Source organism: Pelophylax lessonae (assembly GCF_965119305.1).
Source record: "Pelophylax lessonae genome assembly, chromosome: 11".
In the NCBI taxonomy this organism is placed as follows: domain Eukaryota; kingdom Metazoa; phylum Chordata; class Amphibia; order Anura; family Ranidae; genus Pelophylax; species Pelophylax lessonae.
The window spans coordinates 229,180,399-229,199,953 of NC_138778.1; the positions used below are offsets into that span (position 1 = coordinate 229,180,399).

Sequence of the window (19,555 nt, forward strand, 5' to 3'; positions counted from 1 at the left end):
CACACCAGGAACCGATCTCTCAGCACCGACTTCTTACACCAGGAACCGATCTCTCAGCACCGACTTCCCACACCGGGAACCGATCTCTCAGCACCGACTTCCCACAGCGGAAACCGATCTCTCAGCACTGACTTCCCACACCGGGAACCGATCTCTCAGCACCGACTTCCCACACCGGAAACCGATCTCTCAGCACCGACTTCCCACACCAGGAACCGATCTCTCAGCACCGACTTCCTACACCAGGAACCGATCTCTCAGCACCGACTTCCTACACCAGAACCAATCTCTCAGCACTGACTTCCCACACCGGGAACCGATCTCTCAGCACCGACTTCCCACAGCGGAAACCGATCTCTCAGCACTGACTTCCCACACCGGGAACCGATCTCTCAGCACCGACTTCCCACAGCGGAAACCGATCTCTCAGCACCGACTTCCTACACCAGGAACCGATCTCTCAGCACCGACTTCCTACACCAGGAACCGATGTCTCAGCACAGACTTCCTACACCAGAACCGATCTCTCAGCCCTGACTTCCTACACCAGAACCGATCTCTCAGCACCGACTTCCCACACCAGGAACCGATCTCTCAGCACCGACTTCCTACACCAGGAACCGATGTCTCAGCACAGACTTCCCACACCAGGAACCGATCTCTCAGCACCGACTTCCTACACCAGGAACCGATGTCTCAGCACAGACTTCCTACACCAGAACCGATCTCTCAGCACAGACTTCCTACACCAGAACCGATCTCTCAGCACAGACTTCCTACACCAGAACCGATCTCTCAGCCCTGACTTCCTACACCAGAACCGATCTCTCAGTCCTGACTTCCTACACCAGAACCGATCTCTCAGTCCTGACTTCCTACACCAGAACCGATCTCTCAGTCCTGACTTCCTACACCAGAACTGATCTCTCAGCCCGACTTCCTACACCAGGAACCGATCTCTCAGCACCGACTTCCTACACCAGAACCGATCTCTCAGCACAGACTTCCTACACCAGAACCGATCTCTCAGCACAGACTTCCTACACCAGAACCGATCTCTCAGCACCGACTTCCTACACCAGGAACCGATCTCTCAGCACCGACTTCCAGACCAGGCCTGTTTCTGACATTTAGAATCCCCAAACATTTTTTATATATATATATATATATATTTTAGCAGAGACCCTAGAGAATAAAATGGGTCTTACAAACACAAACATGTTTGAATTTAAAAATAAGAAAACAGTAAAGTTAGCCCAATTTTTTTGTTTTATTGTGAAAGATGATGTTACGCCATGTCAATAGATAGCTAACATGTCACGCTTTAAAATTGCTCCCACTCGTGGAATGGTGATAAACTACGTTACTTTATAACTTTTTACAGGTTACCAGTTAGGAGTTACAGAGGAGGTCTAGCACTAGAAGTATTGTTCTAGTTCTAACGATCGCGGCAATTTACATATGTGGGCGCTACTTGCTTAATCATTCGCTTCTGTGTGTGACAATTTTTTCACTGTCCCTTTAAAGTTTTTTTTTTTTTATTACTTTTATTCCTATTACAAGGAATGTAAACAGGCGGAAGTCTGACGTCGCTCCAGTCCTCCAAGGGCATAGATGGCCCCCACTCAACTTCCACTGGTATGTCATATAATTGTGCATGTAGACAAGGTGCTGTTGCATATAAATCTGACTTCCTGATACATTTAATTTTAGTTTTAATTCCCATGATATAACATAAAATTGTGTGGGCCTTTTGGTGGGCATGATTTTTTTTGGGGGGGCAGCATTTGATTTTTGGACCCAGGCAGCACAATGTCTTGGGCAAGCCCTGCAGCTCAGATTATACAAACTCTACACACAGATCCCTCCGCTCCCGTATTAGGTGTGCACAAAATATCCTTACCTGTGAAAACATTATACGTATCACAATAAACCCCTAAATCTAAAAGCTGCCTCTTTTTGTGATCCCATCACCGCGCCTGCTATACAGCCAAACGTCCACAAGATGGCGCCAAGACACCGCCAATCCCCAGAGGCTGCGCAGCGATCGCTTAGCATTAAATACAGTTTTGACAAATCATAAACGGTCTTCAAAAGAAATGCACTTCAATCCTCTCCTAATCTCTCAGAATTATCTGCGCTGTCCTCGTTCACCTCTGTTTTATTGTCATTCCCTCTTCACGCAGCAAATAGCGTTCCCTCTCAGTGAGCGCGGCTAATGACTGAAGAGGGTAATTTAAATATGAATCTACGCGCTTCACTGACATCGGCTGCTAAATATCCAATTAGTCTATTATTCCGTCCTTCATTTTTCCAGCAAAAACAAGTCCCACGTCTATTGGTAATGGAGGTCCTGTCTTGTCTAGTACAGGCTGGCGTGCGGAGGGTGGGGGGTACGAGATGGGGGTAGGCCATCAAATATGGGGGGGCCCAAAACCTGCCAAACTGACAACTTGTTCAGATACAGATATATATATATATATACATATACAGTGGCGGCTGGTGCTCAAAATGTTTTTTTTTTTGGGGGGGGGGGCGCAAACAGAAGAATGTAATAGGCATTGCTTTGCGGCAAAAAACACTGTAAAAAATTGCGTGACTGAGGTCACAAAAGTGTGAAAGGGGCCTTCTGTAATCAAGGTGTAGTGTTCCCCCTTCAATGCAGAGAGACCAGCTTGCCCCTTTCAATGCAGAGAGACCAGCGTGCCCCCATTCAATGCAGAGAGACCAGCGTGCCCCCATTCAATGCAGAGAGACCAGCGTGCCCCCATTCAATGCAGAATGACCAGCGTGCCCCCATTCAATGCAGAATGACCAGCGTGCCCCCATTCAATGCAGAATGACCAGCGTGCCCCCATTCAATGCAGAGAGACCAGCGTGCCCCCATTCAATGCAGAGAGACCAGCGTGCCCCCATTCAATGCAGAATGACCAGCGTGCCCCCATTCAATGCAGAATGACCAGCGTGCCCCCATTCAATGCAGAATGACCAGCGTGCCCCCATTCAATGCAGAATGACCAGCGTGCCCCCATTCAATGCAGAATGACCAGCGTGCCCCCATTCAATGCAGAATGACCAGCGTGCCCCCATTCAATGCAGAATGACCAGTGTGCCCCCTTTCAATGCAGACAGACCACTGTGCCCCCTTTAAATGCAGAGAGAGATCAGTGTGCCCCCATTCAATGCAGAGAGAGATCAGTGTGCCCCCTTAAATGCAGAGAGAGATCAGTGTGCCCCCTTAAATGCAGAGAGAGATCAGTGTGCCCCCTTCAATGCAGAGAGAGATCAGTGTGCCCCCTTCAATGCAGAGAGAGATCAGTGTGCCCCCTTCAATGCAGAGAGAGATCAGTGTGCCCCCTTCAATGCAGAGAGAGATCAGTGTGCTGCTGCTACACAGAGGCTGTGCTCCTGCTGCTGCTCTTCAGAGGATTCCCCAGCACAAAGTGAATACATCCAAACACAGCTCTAACTAAGGCTGCTGAGAGAACCTACACTCACCCCCTGGAGAGGAAAGCTCTGCCCCACAACATCACACAGCAATCCTGATCGGCATGTCAGTGCTCAACAGATGGGCATCATCACCCTCAGTCTCAGCACATGATCAATGAAACACTTACCTCATGCTTCCCACAGCTTGCCGTGTCCCTGCAGGGAGGAAGAGGGAGCCCTGTGTGCTCTTCTATCTGTTCAAATGGGGCTCCCAGTACATAGGGAGGTACGCAAATATGTAGCCCCATGGCAAAAAGCCCAGTTTAATGGGGCCACATATTTGCATACTGTCTGTGTGAAGGGGATAAAAAAGCCATCCTTGAGCTCCAGTCACTGACATTCCCTAGGCTGAGATGATGTCATCAGTCTGCTGCAGGCAGGAGGAAGCATTTCCTCAGTCAACCCTCACCCAGTCAGGGCTAGGACGGGGGGGGGGGGGTTAGGAGAGGGACTCCCTATACCCACTCTCACATACTGGGGCAGGGATGTAGCAGGGACCCCTATACCCGCTCTCATACACTGGGGCAGGGATGTTGCAGGGGCCCCTATACTCGCTGCCACACACTGGGGCTGGGACTTTGCAGGGACCCCTATACCCACTGTCACACACTGGGGCATGAATGTTGCAGGGACCCCTATACCCGCTGTCACACACTGGGGCAGGGATGTCGCAGGGACCCCTATACCCATTCTCACACACTGGGGCAGGGATGTCGCAGGGGCCCCAATACCCGCTCTCACAAACTGGGGCAGGGATGTTGCAGGGACCCCTGTACCCGCTCTCACACACTGGGGCAGGGATGTTGCAGGGGCCCCTATACCCACTGGGGCAGGGATGTTGCAGGGACCCCTATACCTGCTGTCACACACTGGGGCAGAGATGTTGCAGGGGCCCCTATACCCACTGTCACACACTGGGGCAGGGATGTTGCAGGAACCCCTGTACCCCCTCTCACACACTTGGGCAGGGATGTTGCAGGGGCTTCAATACCCGCTCTCACAAACTGGGGCAGGGATGATGCAGAGACCCCTATACCCACTCTCACACACTGGGGCAGGGATGTCGCAGGGACCCCTATACCTATTCTCACAAACTGGGACAGGGATGTAGCAGGGACCCCTATACTTGCTGCCACACACTGGGGCTGGGACTTTGCAGGGACCCCTATACTCGCTCACACACACACTGGGGCAGGGATGTTGCAGGGACCCCTATACCCGCTGTCACACACTGGGGCAGGGATGTTGCAGTGGCCCCTATACTCGCATTCACACACTGGGGCAGGGATGTTGCAGAGACCCCTATACTCGCTCTGACACACTGGGGCAGGGATGTTGCAGAGACCCCTATAGTCGCTGTCACACACTGGGGCAGGGATGTCGCAGGGGCCCCTATACCCGCTCTCACAAACTGGGGCAGGGATGTTGCAGGGGCCCCTATACCCGCTGTCACACTGGGGCAGGGATGTTGCAGGGGCCCCTATACTCGCTGTCACAGTGTGTGATATGGCGCTCCATGTACCCTAGATCTGTTTTGAGGCTGAATTATGCCCTCTCACAGGTGTAACCGCCACATCTGATCCTCGTTGTGCCCCCAGTAAATGAGACCTCATAGGCCGCAGCAGGCAACACAGACAGTCCTCCGCCCGGCCCCCCACTCTCCATGATATCTGGATGGGATCGTTTTTCATCTCCGTCTTTAAGAAGGAAATTTCCATCCAGACTGGCAGGGGTGGCCGAGCGCTCCGTGTCACTAAGCTGGAGGGAAGTTTTATTTTCCAGAGCCGTCGCTGTGGAAAGTCATTTAGCGGATTTACGGCCCCTCGGCGGGAAATGGGCGTCTCACGAGGTGACGATACCGTGATAACTTTACTGCCGCTCTGGAAAACTCGCCGTGCCAGCCAAGCGACGCCGAGAAAATAAGAAAGATTCTCGGAGGGGCATTAACACCACATTACAGGGGAGAAAGAAAAATATGAATAATGGCGGAATTTTCCAGAAGAGAAGATGAAAGAGCAGCTGAATTCCGCAACCGCCTTAAAGCAGAACTCCGGGGCAACACAAAAAAACTCCATACACAGATGAATTTTATATATAAATAATTTGTTTTAGGATTTGCATCTCCGTCCATGTCCATCCAGTTCTGATCCTAAGACCCCTTTACAGGGGGCAGATCCATTTTGACAGACTCCGCTTGTTCAGTGGGGATCGCTCTATTGATCCCCGCTCAGACGGACCTGTCAGAGTCCCGCTCTCCTCTATGGGGAGATTGGATGAAAATGGACAGCCTGTCCATTTTCATCCGATCCGCTGGGCAGATGGCGAACGTATTGCCATATGTCTGTTTTCAGCAGATCTTGTTGGATTGGATGCCAGGTGGGTGTCAGGGGACACACGTCTGCTGACATCCGCCTACCCATAGAGGAGAAGTGGGGGCCCAATTGAGTCCGCCGCCTGAAAGACAGGTGGACCCAATCATGCGAAAGGGGCCTTACACACAGGGCCGGCGTTAGGGGGGGGCAAACTGGGAAACTGCCCAGGGCCCCGAATGTCCAGGGGCCCCGGGCCACTGTCAGCAGCGGGCTCCAGGGCGGACTGAGTGGTCGCCGGTCGGTCGGGCACTTCGGACGGGAAGGGAACCCGCCGCCCAGTACAGCACTAATTCACCCGATGTTGTCTCAGAGTGAGACAACATCGGGCTTTCGCCAGGAACTGCCGCTCGGCGACCAGCGCTAAGTGAGAGGAGTGGAGGGGCCCTGCGTCCACCGCTATAGAATTAGGGGGCGGGGCCCGGCGGCCAGTTCTATATTGAAGTGTGAGGAGGGGAGGGGCCCGGCGGCTGTCACTACTGAAGTGGGAGGAGGGATGGGACCCGGCGGCCAATGGCATTGAAGTGGGAGGAGGGGAGGGACCCGGCGGCTGTGCTATGGAAGTGGGAGGAGGAGTCCGGTGGCCAGCGCTGCATCTGTGGGAGGAGGAGCCCGGCGGCGCTGCCTTTCTATGGTGTCCTCATAAGTGGTGACAGAGGTCAGTGAGTAGATAATAAGCAAGCCCAGCTAACTACCACATCCACTGACACCCCCACCAACATGTGATCTCCCCTAAATTCACCATAGTGCCAGTGGTGAACTTGGGGGAGAGCACATATTGGTGGGGGTGTCAGTGGTGAATTGTGTGATGGGGGGACAACGACACACACAGCAGTGGTGAACTTGGGGGACATCACATATTGGTGGTGGTGTGGGGGGTATGACACAGCAGTGGGGAATTTGGGGGACATGATCACATATTGGTGGGGGTGTCAGTGGTGGTGTAGGGGTGGGAATGACACAGCGGTGGTGAATTTTGTGGGGAAATCACATATTGGTAGGGGGTCTGTCTGTGGCACAAACCCCCTACCAATATGTGATTTCCCCACAAAATTCACCACCGCTGTGTCATTCCCCCCCCCCACCACCACACAATAAACCACTGACACCCCCACCAATATGTAATCTCACCAAATTCACCACTACTGTGTCATTCGGAGGGAATGACACAGTAGTGGTGAATTTGGTGAGGAGATCAGTGGTGAATTGTGTGCGGGGGGGGGGGGGGGGTATGATACAGTGGCGGTGTAGCCCCCCCCCCCCCCACTGACGGCAGTGGCACCAGAGGTAAGTGAAGTCCTCTGGGGGGGGTCACGCATTAATGGGGACATGCTGGACACTGCATTGATGGGGGACATAATGGTTAGGTCACTGTGCATTGATGGGGGACATGCTGGTCAGGTCACTGTGCATTGATGGGGGACATGCTGGTCAGGTCACTGTGCATTCATGGGGACATGCTGGTCAGGTCACTGTGCATTGATAGGGGACATGCTGATCAGGTCACTGTGCATTGATGGGGGACATGCTGGTCAGGTCACTGTGCATTGATGGGGGACATGCTGGTCACTGTGCATTGATGGGGGACATGCTGGTCACTGTGCATTGAATGGGGACATGCTGGTCACTGTGCATTGTTGGGGGACATGCTGGTCACTGTGCATTGAATGGGGACATGCTGGATACTGTGCATTGATGGGGGACATGCTGGACACTGTGCATTGGTGGGGGACATGCTGGACACTGTGCATTGGTGGGGGACATGCTGGTCACTGTGCATTGAATGGGGACATGCTGGACACTGTGCATTGATGGGGGACATGCTGGACACTGTGCATTGATGGGGGACATGCTGGACACTGTGCATTGATGGGGGACATGCTGGACACTGTGCATTGATGGGGGACATGCTGGACACTGTGCATTGATGGGGGACATGCTGGACACTGTGCATTGATGGGGGACATGCTGGACACTGTGCATTGATGGGGGACATGCTGGACACTGTGCATTGATGGGGGACATGCTGGACACTGTGCATTGATGGGGGACATGCTGGACACTGTGCATTGATGGGGGACATGCTGGACACTGTGCATTGATGGGGGACATGCTGGACACTGTGCATTGATGGGGGACATGCTGGACACTGTGCATTGATGGGGGACATGCTGGACACTGTGCATTGATGGGGGACATGCTGGACACTGTGCATTGATGGGGGACATGCTGGACACTGTGCATTGATGGGGGACATGCTGGACACTGTGCATTGATGGGGGACATGCTGGACACTGTGCATTGATGGGGAACATGCTGGGCACTGTGCATTGATGGGGGACATGCTGGACACTGTGCATTGATGGGGGACATGCTGGACACTGTGCATTGATGGGGGACATGCTGGACACTGTGCATTGATGGGGGACATGCTGGACACTGTGCATTGATGGGGGACATGCTGGAAACTGTGCATTGATGGGGGACATGCTGGAAACTGTGCATTGATGGGGGACATGCTGGTCACTGTGCATTGAATGGGGACATGCTGGACACTGTGCATTGATGAGGGACATGCTGGACACTGTGCATTGATGGGGAACATGCTGGACACTGTGCATTGATGGGGGACATGCTGGACACTGTGCATTGATGGGGGACATGCTGGACACTGTGCATTGATGGGGGACATGCTGGACACTGTGCATTGATGGGGGACATGCTGGACACTGTGCATTGATGGGGACATGCTGGACACTGTGCATTAAATGGGGACATGCTGGACACTGTGCATTAAATGGGGACATGCTGGACACTGTGCATTGGTGGGGGACATGCTGGACACTGTGCATTGGTGGGGGACATGCTGGACACTGTGCATTGATGGGGAACATGCTGGACACTGTGCATTGATGGGGGACATGCTGGACACTGTGCATTGATGGGGGACATGCTGGACACTGTGCATTGATGGGGGACATGCTGGACACTGTGCATTGGTGGGGGACATGCTGGACACTGTGCATTGATGGGGGACATGCTGGACACTGTGCATTGATGGGGAACATGCTGGACACTGTGCATTGATGGGGAACATGCTGGACACTGTGCATTGATGGGAGACATGCTGGACACTGTGCATTGAATGGGGACATGCTGGTCACTGTGCATTTGTGGGGGACATGCTGGACACTGTGCATTGATGGGGACATGCTGGACACTGTGCATTGATGGGGACACGCTGGACACTGTGCATTGAATGGGGACATGCTGGTCACTGTGCATTGGTGGGGGACATGCTGGTCACTGTGCATTGGTGGGGGACATGCTGGTCACTGTGCATTGGTGGGGGACATGCTGGACACTGTGCATTGAATGGGGACATGCTGGTCACTATGCATTGAATGGGGACATGCTGGTCACTGTGCATTGGTGGGGGACATGCTGGACACTGTGCATTGATGCGGGACATGCTGGACACTGTGCATTGATGGGGGACATGCTGGACACTGTGCATTGATGGGGGACATGCTGGTCACTGTGCATTGATGGGGGACATGCTGGACACTGTGCATTGAATGGGGACATGCTGGTCACTGTGCATTGATGGGGGACATGCTGGACACTGTGCATTGAATGGGGACATGCTGGTCACTGTGCATTGAATGGGGACATGCTGGTCACTGTGCATTGAATGGGGACATGCTGGACACTGTGCATTGAATGGGGACATGCTGGTCACTGTGCATTGATGGGGAACATGCTGGACACTGTGCATTGATGGGGACATGCTGGACACTGTGCATTGAATGGGGACATGCTGGTCACTGTGCATTGAATGGGGACATGCTGGTCACTGTGCATTGATGGGGGACATTCTGGTCACTGTGCATTGTGGACACTGTGCATTGATGGGGGACATGCTGGTCACTGTGCAGTGAATGGGGACACGCTGGTCAATCTTGAACCAACCTAATGATTATTTGTTAAGTCACGCAATTTTTTACAGCGTTTTTTGCCGCAAAGCAATGCCTATTACATTTTTCTGTTTGCGCCCCCCCCCCCCCAAAAAAAATTTTGAGCACCAGCCGCCACTGGTAATTCGTATGTGTCCTGGATTAAAGGGGTGAGGTAGCAACCCTACCCCACCTAGACCTGGCAATTTACTATTGTAATGCTCTGGTTTTGTCTATGTATGATTTTTGTAATGCACTGGTCTTGGTTTGTGAATTATTTATATTGCACTTGTTTATAAATTATTGCACTTTTGTTCCTTGTGTCTAAAGATTTTACAAAGGGGCCACGTCACTGTCAGGAGCCCATAGCACCGATCTTACAGATTCCTAGCGTACCTGTGGAAGGATACGGCCCCTCTCTTCCCTTTCCCTTGCCGGTTGGTGCAATTGGGTGCCACGCAGCATATCACCATATATGGCGCCTATATTTTTGGTAGAATATAAAAATATTTGGGGCCCCACTTTTAGGTTTGCCCAGGGCCACACTTTGTCTAAAACCGGCCCTGCTTACACACAGCAAAGCCCAGCCTGGCAGGGGAGGAAACCTGATTTTCCACTTCTGCAGTTCAGTAACACTTACAGGTCTTCTCCCTCTCCCTGCCTGTGATTGGACAGTGAAAGGAGAAGAAGCAGACTGATGAGCTCATCTCTCTGTCGCTCAGCTTTATCCTCCCATCATTTTCCCGAATGGCTCTTTGTGCTTCTTCATCCTCCCCAGTTTGAGCTCTGCTGTATGGGGGACTGCAAAAGGCTGATGCCAGGTAACATTCAGGTGCTTACCCTGCTTGTAAATAAAAACATTTGGGATTGGGGGTGAGGTTGGTGAGGATGGGGGGGGTTGGGAGTGAGGTTGGTGAGGATTTGGGGGAGGGGGGGTTTGGGAGTGGAGGTTGGGGTGGATTAAGAGTGAAGGTTGGGGTGGATTAAGAGTGAAGGTTGGGGTGGATTAAGAGTGAAGGTTGGGGTGGATTAAGAGTGAAGGTTGGGGTGGATTAAGAGTGAAGGTTGGATTGGTAATGAAGGTTGGGGTGGATTGGTAATGAAGGTTGGGGTGGATTGGTAATGAAGGTTGGGGTGGATTGGTAATGAAGGTTGGGGTGGATTGGGAGTGGAGGTTGGGGTGGATTGGGAGTGGAGTTTGGGGTGGATTGGGAGTGGAGGTTGGGGTGGATTGGGAGTGGAGTTTGGGGTGGATTGGGAGTGAAGGGTAGGGTGGATTGGGAGTGAAGGGTAGGGTGGATTGGGAGTAGAGGTTGGGGTGGTTAGGGAGTGGAGGTTGGGATGGATTGGGAGTGGACGTTGGGGTGGACTGGGAGTGGACGTTGGGGTGGACTGGGAGTGGACGTTGGGGTGGACTGGGAGTGGACGTTGGGGTGGACTGGGAGTGGACGTTGGGGTGGACTGGGAGTGGACGTTGGGGTGGACTGGGAGTGGACGTTGGGGTGGACTGGGAGTGGACGTTGGGGTGGATTGGGAGTGGACGTTGGGGTGGATTGGGAGTGGACGTTGGGGTGGATTGGGAGTGGACGTTGGGGTGGATTGGGAGTGGACGTTGGGGTGGATTGGGAGTGGACGTTGGGGTGGATTGGGGGTGGATTGGGAGTGAAGGTTGGGGTGGATTGGGAGTGAAGGTTGGGGTGGATTGGGAGTGGAAGTTGGGGTGGATTGGGAGTGGAGGATGGGGGGGATTGGCAGTGGAGGTTGGGGTGGATTGGGAGTGGAGGTTGGGGTGGATTGGGAGTGGAGGTTGGGGTGGATTGGGAGTGAAGGTTGGGGTGGATTGGGAGTGGAGGTTGGGGTGGATTGGGAGTGGAGGTTGGGGTGGATTGGGAGTGAAGGTTGGGGTGGATTGGGAGTGGAGGTTGGGGTGGATTGGGAGTGGAGGTTGGGGTGGATTGGGAGTGGAGGTTGGGGTGGATTGGGAGTGGAGAATGGGGGGGATTGGCAGTGGAAGTTTGGGTGGATTGGGAGTGGAAGTTGGGGTGGATTGGGAGTGGAGGATGGGGGGGATTGGCAGTGGAGGTTGGGGTGGATTGGGAGTGGAGGTTGGGGTGGATTGGGAGTGGAGGTTGGGGTGGATTGGGAGTGAAGGTTGGGGTGGATTGGGAGTGGAGGTTGGGGTGGATTGGGAGTGGAGGTTGGGGTGGATTGGGAGTGGAGGTTGGGGTGGATTGGGAGTGGAGGTTGGGGTGGATTGGAATCTCCTCCCTGGTAATGATATACGGCATCATTCTCGTCTGCAATTTCTGTTCCGCTCACATTTTCCAATCTCCTTTGTGGTCGGCTCCATCCCATTTAGAGAACACAGCAGATGGACGGAGGGTTCCCAGATGGGAAAAATGTTTCCTGTCTCTGATACAAAACTATAAAGAGGACCGGTCTTCATCATCCTCATAGCGAAGTATAGCTGGTCAGTGATGAGGTCATACACCCAGCCTGCATCAGACTTTTCAAAGTTGCAGAATTATAGATTTCCCAGATTTATCATAAACAAGACACTTGCCCAACATTACCCAAAGTCTTCTCTTCTAAAACTGGATTTTATTATGTTGGGTTCTCTGTACAGCACTGCGGTATATGTCAGAGTTCTATAAATGTATAATAATAATGGTGTGTGACTGTGGGGGGACATTAGAGTGTAAGCTCCTCTGGTACAGAGACTGATGTGACTGGCTCAGTGATCTCTGTACAGCACTGCGGTATATGTCAGAGTTCTATAAATGTATAATAATAATGGTGTGTGACTGTGGGGGGACATTAGAGTGTAAGCTCCTCTGGTACAGAGACTGATGTGAATGGCTCAGTGATCTCTGTACAGCACTGCGGTATATGTCAGAGCTATATAAATGTATAATAATAATAGTGTGTGACTGTGGGGGGATATTCGGTTGTAAATTTTTGTGTATTAAAAATCTTACAAACATAATAAAAACATATTTACATACATACAAAATAAATTAAAAAAAAAAAAATATATATATAAACAAAAATAGCTCACAGCAGCATAGAAACAGAATATTGCTTTTTTGCCAGAAAGAAAAAAAAAAAAAACGAACAAATATACCAACCAAGACAAATTTTCATATTAATATTAGTATGATTAAACTCAACAAAGCCCTAACCTCCACCTAAACACCCCCTCAGGCTAGGAAACGATTACACATTCACCCCATGCAGGCAGTCTTTTTCCAGAAATCTGATCCTTTAAAAAATCTAGGGGATCTGAAAGGACAGAAAGAAAAGCCACACACCCAGAGACTGACAGACAGCAGCTACGGGGACCTGACATTACTCCACACCTTTATCCAGGCCCCCGGCCACCACCGGTCCTTCTCAAGACCCCGAATCTTCCCAACCTCACCCAGAATGTTGTGCACCACCACCTCGACAGGAAGGACTTATTTCCGAGTGTAGACCTGACACCGTGCATTCCATGTGAAGTAACGGACTACTAAGCTAACTAGAAAAAGTGTCTCGAAATCAAAATCACGATGCATCTCAAATGACCCGTATGACCACTCCGCATAACTCAAGCGGGAAAGGAAAGGGATACCCAGAGCCTCACCCACTTGTAGACTTCAATATTAAAGGGGAACTGAAATGAAATGGTCCATCGTCTCCTCCACACCTGTCTAGAGAATGAACCCTCTCTAAGACAGCCATTACAATTACAAATCACTACCAACTACGGGGCCAGAGTAACCTTAAAGTGCTTGTAAATGTCAGCTGTCAATCCATATGGCCCAGGCGACTTCTTAATGGCAAGCTTATCAATAGCCATAACCACCTCATCTGCAGTGATGTCCTCTGTCAAACGCACCAGAGAACTGCCAGTTCCCAGTCCTGGAATAGAATCCAGAAAACCTGACATGCCTGCCCGATCAAGGTCCCTCCTGCCCAGGAGGTCAGCATAATATGACCTTGTGGTTTCCAGGATCCCTGACTTGGACTTGGTCGTGGAACCCGTACTGTCAACCAGGCCTACAACTGACTTAACTACTCTACCTTGTTTGCAATTCTGTTAAGGGTTGGGCGAGTGATATTTCCCATAATCCCTTTTCAGAACCAAAGAGGCATGCCTGTCATATTGACACTCCCTGAGCAAGAGTTTTAACTTCAGAGATCCTTTCCGGATCTCCATTTTTCGAGACAAGGCCTATCAAGCTTCCTCCACAAACGCTGGTAGGTGACATACTTATCAAGCTGTTTATTTCTTCCTATGGCCTTGAAAGACCCAACAATCCTTTGTTTTGTAAGCTCCCGCAACTCTGACTTACTGGTGCAAAAGACCATGATCGATACCTGTGCCTGAAAAAATCCTCAAAGGATTGACTCCCCTTATCATCCAGGAGTGCCAAATTTAGCTTCCAGGTACCCCTCCCCCTAGGTGGTGTATCGGGGCTATTCAGACTCACAGAGAACCGAGAACTCCACCACCTGACACACTGGTGCCAAGAAGGTGGAGTTCCTCTTTAAAAAAAAGCTAGTTAATCAGGCGCAGCCCCCCCATGGAGATTTCTAAGACCATGCATCTCCCCATTTCTACCTCAATAATCAACCAACAGGTTACCATGCCGGAAAAAAGTACCGCAACTCCAGTGTAAGGCTCAGCCACAAAACACCAGAAGGAGGGCCCACGCCTCCACCAGATGAATATCGGCCAAACTAGACAACCGGGTCTCTTGCAAAAAGAAAATATCAGCATCAAACTTTCTAAGCAAAAGTAAGGCCAGGTTACGAGCACTTACTGATTTTATGCTGGCACCATTAATGGCCGCCACCTTCAGTGGAGTGGGAACTGCCATCAGGATGATTGGGGTACATGATTCATGCTTCCCCCCCCCCCCCCACTCCCTACTTGGGGACCCTACGCGCTTTAATGTTCCCTGTGATTCCTCTTGCATGGAAATCACAGACTCATCACCTGAAGAACCCTCATCCTCCACCTAAGGAAACACTTAAAACCTATTGAACACCTCCACCCTCCCAGGTTCAGGTACATCCTTCTTCCTCTTCCCAGATTTTCTTTTTGCCTTCAACCACTCCATATCTTAATGAGACAATCCTGACTGCAAAGACCCCTTCCCCTCCCTCATCACCCACATCACCCACCCCACTCACTACAACAGTCCCCCCACCCTTTACCCCAGCACCCCCACCATCATTCACTCCATCCCCCAGCGCCTCGCACCCTCCAGTTCTCAGACGCCGAGGAGGGGGGGGGGGGGGTCAGTGCAAACTTGCACACCGGTCCAACTCCCTCCACAGCCCCTGCTACCTTTGGGGAGACTGACACAGGAGGATCAGACACAGCATCCACTGACACCGACTCAGGGGGCATGATGAGCCGCACGACACAAGGGGATGACACAACATTGGATGAACAATCAGACACTAATTGCACTGAAACAACAGGGACAAAGACATTGGGGACCCCTGGCAAAGCCCCTCTCTCCTCTGCCTCCTCCATGTCCAGGCGAAAAAACTCTTCCACCAAAGCAGACTGATTATACAAGGCCTCAGGGCACTGGCTATACGAATGCCAAACTCATCACAAAGATTGCATTTGATCTTATTGCAATCCTCAGCCAGATGCCCCAGGCCCTGACACAGGGAGCATTTCATCTCTGGACATGAGGAGGCGAAATGACCCCGAGAATTGCACTTATTACAGAGCCTGGCGCTGGCCAAGGTAAAACACAACAATCCTATCCTTACCAATGAAGGCTGAGGAGGGAAGATGCTGGACCACATTCCCACACACATGCAACCTCATCTGCACCGACCACCCACCTGTCCATATGCCCCTCTCATCCACAATCTTCCTAAGAGGGGTCAGAAGCTCCCCAAATCTCCTCAGCCAGACAGACAGGTCAGCAGAGGGAATGGATTCATTCCTTACCAGGATGGTGACATTCTTCACAAGAGGTTGGCGTGAGGCAAGTTTTGGGATGAGTCCCTCCCATTCCAGCAGACCCCTATACATACGCTCATACTTCTCCCAAGACATATCAAGAGACTCAGGGTGAACAAAGGAGAGATCATACTCATAGGAGCCTGCCGGACTGATCAGAGCAAAGATGTCATCTGCCTTTAAACCCATTGCCAAAATTTTGTCCAAAACCAACCTCCTTAACAGGGGCGGAACCCCCACCTGAGCAGGACTACATTCCTCCACCTAAAAGAAAGGGGTGCAGGTGGAAGGACCAGCAGCAGACCTCCCCCCTGAGTTGCCAGCCTGATGTAACCCCCTCATCCCAGCCAGAGCCCCAGCACAGGTTTTACTTGCAGGATTAGACACCCCAGGTCTCAAAGTTGCACCATTGGTGGCAGGAGCATCAGAACCCCCACTCTGCAAATCACCACCAGAGGCCGCAGCAGCACCAGCAGCTGTCATTCCATCCACCAACACATAAATTCCCCTCTTCAGCACTACAAACAGCTTTATCATTCACATTAATTTTCCTATCCATGGCAGGAGGTCAGCATAATATGACCTTGTGGTTTCCAGGATCCCTGACTTGGACCTGGTCATGGAACCTGTACTGTCAACCAGGCCTACAACTGACTTAACTGCTCTACCTTGTTGGCAATTCTGTTAAGACTTGGGCGAGTGATGTTTCCTAAAAAATCCCTTTTCAGAACCAAAGAGGCATGCCTGTCATATTGACACTCCCTGAGCAAGAGTTTAACTTCAGAGATCCTCTCCGGATCTCCATTATTCGAGACAAGGCCTATCAAGCTTCCTCCACAAACTCCACAAAAATCAGATACTCACTTTTCTTGGTGAGAAGTTTCTTGCGGCGGCCCAGCTGGGTCATCTTGTAGCTGATGGAGTCGCAGTTGCACTCGTCGCTGGTGTAGTAATTGCTCATAAGGTTGGGGGATTTATTTACACTGCTGGGGACAGCCGACAGACTCGCCATCCCTTTACACTTGTGTAATCGCAGCTTTCCCGTCGCATCCTCGACACACTGCCATTTCTATGGGTGAAAAACTCTAGATGTGAAATCCATGCATTATGTACCGCTCCCTCCAATTAAAAAAAAAAAAAAAAAAGAAGAGGACCTTGGCGTTAATCAAAAGGTTCAGTTATTGATTTAGGTTTTGGAGACTTATCAACCATTTATTAAAGAGGTTGTAAACTCATCATAGGCTTACCTATAGGTAAAAGTGTCAGAGGAGGGTTTACTTCCTCTAACAGTCGGATGTAATTGCTGTGTTTAGCTATTACAGTAAAACCTTGGATTGCGAGCATAATTCGTTCCGGAAGCGTGCTTGTAATCCAAAGCACTCTTATATCAAAGCAAATTTCCCCATAAGAAATAATGGAAACTCAGATGATTCGTTCCACAACCATAAGTCCTTCAGTTTATAGTCCATATAAAAAGATTATAGCATTGCGATAGGTTGTGTAACCATAAAATGTCCATCCACAAATAGCCGCTTCCACAAGGGGATTAGAAGCAAAATGCAGCAGGAGCTACAGAGTATCAAAGAGAAGAGAGGCGCCTCTAAATGTAGCAATATGGTTCCATTTAATGAAGGTTAAACATTTAGCAACTCACATGGTTGATCAATAAAACAGGCACATCTAAGTATGCAGGCATCCGGGGTAAAGCTGTCCACATAGACTATCTTCTGCACCTCCGGCTGCCAGTCTGTAATCCTGACCGGGAAGACCACCCTGGAGTAAAGCGATCTGAAAGCGAGGGGCAGCATGGAAGGGATGACGTAGATAGCAGTGTGGAGGATGGTCTATGTGGACAGCTTTACCCCAGATGCCTGCATACTTAGATGTGCCTGTTCCAATCATCAACCATGTGAGTTGCTAAATGTTGAACCTTCCTTAAATTTAACCATATTGCTACACTTAGAGGCGCTTCTCTTCTCTTTTATACTCAGCTGTGACTTGAGGCTACTTGTATATCAAGACATCGCTTGTATATCAAGTCAAAATTTATTTGAAAATTTTGCTTGTCTTGCAAAGCGCTCTTAAACCAAGTTACTCTCAAACCAAGGTTTTACTGTACACCCATTGGTGTAAAAAAAACCTTCTGCCAATTTCTATTCATTATTCAGATAGATACAGAGTATTATTGTTACTTTTTTTGTTACTTCTGTATTTCTCTCTTCCATTCATCTGCAAACAAAAATTAGAAGTTTCCATCTGCACAGGATGTCTGTTTAACCGCTTGCCGACTGCTCACAGTATATTTACTGCGGCAGTCAGCCCCTCACAGGCAGAGTGACGTAGGTCTACGTCGCTCGCCTGTGAGGCTCTGGGGAGCGAGCGCGCACCCGCGGAGGCGCGCTCCCGCTCCTGCGTGGTCACGGACCCCCCCCGCGCGTGTGACCAGCGGACCCGATGTCCGCCGGTCACTCGGCGATCGGCGGGGGAGAAGGAGAATGTCAGGCAGCTTGTGTAAACAAGCCACCTGTCATTCTCCTCGCTGTAAAAACACTGATCACATGGATCTACTATGTAGATCCGTTGATCAGTGTCCTTACAGCTCAAGCCACAGCCAATCACAGTAGAAAGCACACCCCTAGGGACACACACAGCCCCTCCCTCCCAAATAAAGTTAACCCCTTCACTACCAGTGTATTTTTACAGTAACAGTGCATATGTATAGCACTGATTACTGTAGAAATGTCACTGGTAACCCCAAAAGTGTCAAAAATGTCAGTCAAGGGTCCGATCTGTCCGCCCCAATGTCGCAGTACCGCAAAAAAAAAATCGCAGATCGCCGCCATTACACGTTAAAAAAAAAACACCAAAAATGACAGAAATCTTTCCCTTTCCCTAGTAAACGCGATAACTTTTGCGCAAACCAATCAAAATACGCTTTTTGCGATTTTTTTTTACCAAACATAGGTAGCATAAAACAAATTGGCCGAAAATTTTAAAAAATTTTGATTTTTACATTTTTTTTGGGGAATTTCATATAAAAAAATGTGAAAAATATTGTTATTTTTGCAAAATGTACGCTCTTTTTTTTGTTTATAGCGCAAAAAGTAAAAATCGCACGGGTGATCAAATACCACCAAAAGAAAGCTCTGTTTGTGGGAAAAAAAGGACGCCAAATTGGTTTAGATACAGCGTCGCACGACCGCGCAATTGTCTGTTAAAGTCACGCAGTGCCGAATCGCAAAATACCCCCTGGTCGTTTAGCAGGAAAATCCTCCGGGGCTTAAGTGGTTAAAGCAACCTGACAAGTGGAAAAAAAATAAAATTTACACATTATCATTCCTTAACCACTTCGGGACCGGAAGGATTTACCCCCTTAATGACCAGGCCATTTTTTGCAATTCGGCACTACGTTACTTTAACGAACAATTGCGCAGTCGTGCAACGCTGTACCTAAATAAAATTGATGTCCTTTTTTCCCACAAATAGCGCTTTCTTTTGGTGGTATTTTATCACCTCTGAGATTTTTATTTTTTGCACTATAAAGAAAAATAGAACGACAATTCTGCAACAAAAACAATATTTTTCACATTCTATGTATACAATTTTGGTTGGTGGTGCGCTTCAGAAGTGGACATAAAGTAAAATAAAGTGAATGTATAAACTGATGTGGTAAAAAGTGTTCTAGTGATAAAAAGTGGTGTCGCTGGATAATACAAGGTGATCACATTACTTCATATATAAATATCATATATAAATATCAATATAAG

The 19,555-nt window shown here is 50.0% G+C and overlaps 1 protein-coding gene across 4 annotated transcripts in view; it reads right to left on the bottom strand.

Moving 5' to 3' along the window:
- Positions 1 to 19,555, bottom strand: part of SULF2 (sulfatase 2) — a gene marked incomplete at its 3' end in the record, with an annotated part of 224,503 nt that overhangs the window by 12,900 nt on the left and 192,048 nt on the right. For all 4 annotated transcript variants that reach the window (XM_082272191.1, XM_082272190.1, XM_082272192.1 and 1 more), the window contains exon 11: positions 16,653 to 16,857. In XM_082272191.1, the coding sequence (XP_082128317.1) occupies positions 16,653 to 16,857 (205 nt within the window). The remainder of the gene's footprint in view (positions 1 to 16,652; positions 16,858 to 19,555) is intronic.